Genomic DNA, 6912 nt, shown 5'->3' with positions numbered 1-6912 from the left:
GAACAAAACTGTATAAATTTAAGTAATACTTAGGATTAAAAATCAAAGTTTATCGTACTTCTACTTCATCACTCGTGAACACAGTTTACTTGGCCACTCAGACTAACTCATACATTGTTCATAGCTACGATAGGAAACCAAGAAACAAATGTAATTATTTATTTTAAGTTAAAGAACTGTCCGCCACATAATTATCATAGGATTGCATAAAATATGCAAGTACGACTTGATTTCATATGCAGAGTAATACAATTACAGTTTATCTAAAAAATTTATTTGAACACTGAAACTTAAATTATTATTGTTAATAATTTCATTAGTTTACGGAGCAACTACCCGAAAATAATCAATCAATTGAATCCGTTAGAGAAATTCTTCGTCAACCCTATCAATTTATACTAAAATTATCTGTAATTTTTCAATCAATAAGAGGGACCCAGGATTGTTGAAACTTAGCGATAATAACTCATATCACACCAGGCATTTTGACTTTGAAATAGCGTTGATTAAACGTTGTTTAAACGAAATAAAGTCATAATCAACGTTGTTCCAACGTCATTTTCCTAGATTTACCAATCAAAGCAATCAATACATCATTAAGTGAAGTCCACGAAGCAAGATTTCCCGAAGCTGTCAGGATTGAGGATGTCGATAACGGCGAACACCGTTGATGTTATGCCTCCTATAGCTCCTATGAGCACGATCTCCCACAGTGCTATCCGCAGCCACAGCGGGATGGATCTGAAAGAATTATATACGAAAAAACGTGAGATAAATATTTAAGAAGAATATTTTTCATTAGCAGAATGTTAAGGAATTTCTTGGCATTCTGATGAATCAATGGAAATTTTTCTGTCTAGGTAATCAATAAATAAGATCAATTGATTTATGTCGTCTCCAGTACGAGAGATTACTTAAAAATTTTGAAGGTACCACGTATTTGCTACGGGCCCTTAATTTTTATGTCTGATACTTTAAATGTTGGAAATAGCCGCCCCGATTCAAAAATTTCACCTTATTATAGAATTATTGTTTAAAAAACTAATTGCTATGAAATCAGAAGTGTTTTTGCATAATTGTACGAGAAAAATCCAGAAAGTTTAACATGAGCAACACTGTGTAAAAATTAAACCCAAAGATTTCCAGCGTTACGTCCATTCGTTAAACAAAATATTACTGTGAAATAAAACTGAGTACCTTTTTGGCCATTTTGTGTTATCAGCGTTGTCGACCAGCCTCATGTACATAATAGGGGGCAGGACGAACGAACTCAGAGTCACTGTTGAGCCTCCTATCAAGTTCAGAATTAAACCGAAATCTGGGATCGCTAGACAGATCAGGACCTCTATCAACACGACCGAGGATCTCATGGCGACTCTTTTAACGCAGAACTCTGAAATTCACACATGGTTTATAATTTGCATTGGTTTTTCTTATTGCAAATTTGTAAACGTTCATATGGATGTAGTTTTCTGTGGTACAAAAGCATAGCTATTTCAAAACAAATTTTCAAGCGAAAATTCGGTTATTGTAGTATTATACCAGAAGTACAAGAGGTAAATTATAAAATATTGTCCTTATCTGCCCAAAAATTTGCATTCAAATACAGTAAACGATTGTTTTCTAACATTGTTCAACTTACTATTCGGTATTTTCAACATTTCTTCGAATGACTGTCCAATTGGGTTGAAAGAGATAAGGTAGGTGCCGAGAAGGTTGATAATTTCTGTGACAATAGCTACTTTCACGACAGGACTCAAGCCAACCGACAGCAAGATATTGCCCGCTACGGTGTTACCGAGCAGTCCGTAACCGGCGGCGGCTACCGGCAAGTATAACGATAGCGCGCCTGCAATATTAAATAAATACATGAATGCATCTATAAAAGAAATATCTTTGTAATCAAATCTTCACAGTAATTAAACTATATTAAATTAAGAAGCGTAAATTCGATAATAAAAATAGTTCAGAATACATATGTATGATGTTCGGATGAAATATTATACATACCATAAAAAATATGAATAAATAATTATGAATATCTTTGGCTTAGCTACATCTCTCTAGTTTTTGTTTTGAGATGGATAAATTAAAATGAGCAGAATAATTTTGATTCACAATTACCATAAATAAATATTTTCATTAGTTTGAAATTGCCGTCATGTACCAAACTATTATCTATTTGTCATTGAGGCAATTCCAAAATAATTTTATGGCAACTATACATACCCAGAAAGCCTACAATTACACTTTTCCAAAATTGCGTCCTGTCCTTCATGTCGTTTTGTATGGTCGGAAAAGTTGAAGCGCCTCCAAATGCGAAAAGAATTGCGCCAAATCCCAACGAAAATGACGAAACTGTCGGATTTGGATACTGGATAAATGGATCGTCTTCCTGAAAATAAAAAGCTCCGCTATATTATTTCTACACCGTAAAATTACCCGAAGTAATTAGTATCAAAATAATTTTTGTATTAAATTAGATCTTAACTAGTGCGCAACATTTATTTACGAGTTTCTACGCAATTTTCACACCCTCAAGTCTCCTGAATAGATATATTATTTAAACATATATAATCTAACAGTGTAACAGCTTTGGGTATTTTTTTCGCGAAATTGCTAAAATGTATGCGTCACTTGTGCATCATCGATGGTATAGTTACTTGTTATTACTTTACGTATTTCAAATCATCGAAAGTGAAAAATTATATGTTATTTGTACAATATAGTATAATGGATCACTTTTTTCAATGATGAATCGGAAGAATATTGAGTTAAAAACATTTTTCACAAATTTCACTATAAGTTTCTGCATTTTACTACACTGCCACTCACGTGGGTGACGAAAAGCATAACAAAGACGACCAGGCAGGCGATGACAGTCGCTCCTACGGCCATTACTGATGCTTGCCTGTGGATTTAATATGTTATTTGAACACATTTTTATTTTATTTAAATGTTATCTAGTGGGATGGTTTTCATGTTCCGTTGTCGGTTTTTCGTTAATCAGGTTTTAATCCATTTTGTGTAAATTTTAATTTTCCATAATGGTTATGCTTCCTATTTTCTCCATTTTTGAGCTGATGATGGTGCTGGTTTCTGATGAAGATATACTGGTTTTACTTCGTATTTTCTTTCCTTTTAAATTATTGATGATAAAAACACTTTTATTTACCAGAAGTCTTTCGGAGTGCCCAGCCACGTGAACGGCAGCAGCAGGGCACCGTAGACCAGCACCCACTCGCAGGTCGACAGCGCAGAAGTGATCGCATTGGTGAGTTGTGCCATTAGAATAATGAAGACGGTCGAGCCTCCAATGAGGGTTAGAATGACGCTCCATAGCGCCACTTGTCTGGAGAATTTTTATAACATGAATTTCTCGATCGGAAATGCTGTACGACTATCATCGCCGTAATTGATAAGTGAAGCGAGAATATTTTCTTTGACTTATAATAATTCTTGTTTCACATACGAAATAACTTTGACTTATTGCGGCCTTCGCTTTACATGTTTTCGAGGACGTTTTTGGATATCATCTATCATCCTCAATCATTTTAATCAAATAATTGTCTTAATTAATATGCAACTATTTTGTTCTGGATGTGAAATTCAGTCGAGCTTGCTTATTTTAATAGTAACTAGATTCTCGCTACATCTATTGAAATTAAGTTAGGAGAGAAGTATTTTCTTAAAATATTTCTTCAGTTTGCGACAATTCCTTAGCAGCCGTAGGTTGAAAGGAAATGTAATGGATTCTTCTAACGGGTATTACCTTCCAGGTTCCCCGAGAGCCCTGTATGCGATATCCATGTAAGGTTGTCTGACAGTATTCCCGTATTCTTCAGGCCAACGTTCCTCGAGTATCACCCAGGATATGCCCAGGCAAACTCCTGCAAGTCCTACAGCAGCGCATAGAAGAACCATCATAGGGGCTCCCAGCCAACCTGCCGGGATAAAAACAACGTCACGATCATTGAAACATGGGTATTAAAATTAAACCGAAATCGTTCTTTAAAAAATCAACGGCTTAAGCTTGGATATGGAAGCGTGTAGCTCCGTGAGTTTTCATTAATATCCTCTGGAAGAATAACCACTACTAGTGCATTAATGTGGGCTACCGTCTGAGTGGAAAGAGAAAATTATTCTTCTCCTACCAAGCAATCATGAGAACTACAATTACAGCAATCATTGCAATTTCCTTACATTGAAGTATTTGCAATACTTACATTGAAGTATTTACAATAAATAAGATAGAGATTGTTATTGCACTCCAAGGTACTCCCATAGAAAGAATTGAAAAAAATGATCACTAATATTTTCAACTAATTAAAAATTTTTTTATCATCGTAATATCCCACCAGTGTTATTTAGGGCCATCGGTAAGGAAAGAAACCCGGCGCCGGCCATTTGAGCGAGCAAGAAAAATGAAGCCATTGGCCAGGAGATTCCCGTACGCTCCGCCGGGGCTTGTTGACCGCCATCGGACGCAGCACCTTGTTGAATTGCGAAATAAATTGAATAAATAAATAAATTCATCTATTTGAATTGGTAGAGAAAGTACCTTATAGAATTACGGGAGAAATTCGCCTCGATGAATTGTGAGGGAATTTTATCTTTATGAATTGGGAAAGCAAGTCACATACGTAAATGATGTGGAAAAGAAATTTATCATACTTAATTGTAAAAATGTCACCCTAATCAACTATTGGGAAATAAATTCCTATTTAGGAATTTTAGAATAAATGTAATTTTCATTTATAAAAGAAATTCACCTCATTGCAGTGGGCAAGAAATTCGCCTTAATAAATTCAAGAAGTCCTTGGAAAAAATTGGAACAAAATTCACTTGCATGAAGTGGAAATAAAATCAACATCAATAAAAAAATTTTCTTTGGTGAGAATAGATTCAAAGTATCATTTACAAAATAAATTTGGAGTATAAGTGTGTTCATTTTCAAAGTAATTTTTTTCGTTCCTCATTAAATCAGTTGAAGGATTAAATGAAAATGTTTACTACATTTAAAATTTTCAACGCAAATTTATTCGTATGACATTTAAGCCCTTTCAGCATTAATAAGTAAAATAATTTAACCAGCATTTTTACAAAAGCCACTTCTGATTACACAGTTAACTAAATTTAAATTTTCTTTATCATCTCTTATTGAAGGTATCTAATAGTCACGGTATTGTTTATGAAAGTTTTCCTATTTGCTTCAATTTGAACGAATGTCGTTTCTCTTTAGGTATAATCTTGTATTCATGAGTTTATCTCATTTTCACGACAGGGAATAACTGCACTTTCAATTTCACGTTCACCAAGAAATTGTTAAAGGACCCTAAATTGTACCCGAGCCTAACCTTTACTCGGTGCTGAGCTAAGTGACGATCCATTTGAGGAGGCACTGCTGACCGAGCTGAAAAATAACGTACACAAATTTTCATTATTACCTACAGTACATATTTAAACATAAAAATAACTAGTATTTTTCATTTGTATTCAATTTGATCTCTATTTTAACAAGAAAGTAGCAAGCAATCCTAAATTTTCATACATCTCTATTGTCCAATCTATTTTTCTCTCGTTGATGACTTGACCAAAATCGTCGAGTGTATTGATTATTTCTTGGAAAAATCGTTCTTATCTATAATTGAGTGACCTCAACCGTAAACATCGTCAGATAAGGACAGTCTTAATCATCAATAAGTGCATGTATCATTGGCAGCCGTGAATTCGATTGCCATCATGATTTTTCTATCTGAAAAGATGAGAGTTATTTGAAGGAGCATGGTACCATAAAAACAAAAAGTATACGAAATTTGTATTTCAAATAATGAAGGGAAATAAGCAAAATTAGTACTATAGGATTCGTGTGTGGAATTTAGAAAAAAATGTGTTACTGCTGTGTAGGGGAATTTTGTGAAGCTGTGAGCGATTATATAGCTCAGAGACGTTTGGAAAGTCTACGTATTTTATCCACGAAAGTCTACGTCTACGTATTATCCATCGTTAAAGATAACAAAATCATTCTGATTTGCATAAATTATAACATCAAATATCAAATCAACGTTTTAATTACTGGTGAATTACTCATTTTAATGAATCTCAATAGTGGAAAATATTAAAATCTCGACATAATTCGACATGAATAATCGCTGAAACGTGATAAAAATAATGTTTGAATGGCGACAATAAATTTCCTTTTAATATGACCTAAGATTATTTTTACCTTCTTGCAGAGTCGGTGGTAGTCATGATCAGAATTTATTTGCATTCGCAGCCACAGCAAACCCAATCAATGGAGCTCACTGTTGGCCGAAAACTACTCGAGATTAAAATTCAGTTCAGACCTATGACTATGCATGCCCCTTATTCTTCTTGCGAGTTAAAGTAGTTGACTAGAAGAGTGTACTGGCTTGTCAGTAAGTACAGTATATTATGATTTAGTCTAATAAATTGTTTGTGGTAATTGTAATCGCATCGGATAATCAATAAATTAAAAATCAAGGACTGTTTTTGCTAAATTCTGATGCTGTTATGTAAAATTTCTCTGATCTGAAAAGTGTCATTATATACTGTTGCGAAAAAATATTACAAAATTTATATTGTATATCCACATTCACATTAGCATTAATACAATACATCAAGTCAATTAAAAACTTTTAAAATCCAGTTTATCAATAATAATATCGATGTCAAAAAATTATCCCATTGAGATGAGGATGATATCAGGTATTATCATTAACGACCATGCAAAACATTTTCAAGGTGTTTCGGACCAAGGACAATAACGAGATTCCTAAAAATTAATAATTTTAGTCCAATAAGCACACAAATGAAATTTTCAAATAATTCTTGAAAATTATTAAGTACACGAATTCAAAAAATCATCGATTCAAAAATTAAATCTTTTCA

General features: G+C 33.7%; 1 protein-coding gene across 1 annotated transcript; it reads right to left on the bottom strand.

The window, feature by feature from the left end:
* Window positions 1–304: 304 nt before the first annotated feature.
* On the bottom strand, window positions 305–6570 carry LOC108666158 (amino acid transporter AVT1B). Its single transcript, XM_018152977.2, has 10 exons — window positions 6227–6570; window positions 5358–5413; window positions 4359–4493; window positions 3773–3944; window positions 3176–3352; window positions 2836–2911; window positions 2230–2395; window positions 1643–1849; window positions 1198–1393; window positions 305–741 (listed from the first exon to the last, which is right to left on the bottom strand). Exons 1-10 carry the CDS (start codon window positions 6250–6252, stop codon window positions 597–599), a joined length of 1356 nt encoding a protein of 451 aa, XP_018008466.1. The 5' UTR covers window positions 6253–6570; the 3' UTR covers window positions 305–596.
* Between the last annotated feature and the right edge of the window lie 342 nt (window positions 6571–6912).

The sequence above is a fragment of the Hyalella azteca genome, unplaced genomic scaffold (genome assembly GCF_000764305.2).
Source record: "Hyalella azteca isolate HAZT.00-mixed unplaced genomic scaffold, Hazt_2.0.2 contig1600, whole genome shotgun sequence".
NCBI lineage: Eukaryota > Metazoa > Arthropoda > Malacostraca > Amphipoda > Hyalellidae > Hyalella > Hyalella azteca.
The sequence above is the reverse complement of the archived record's forward strand: the minus strand, read 5'-3'. Positions and strand labels throughout refer to the sequence as shown.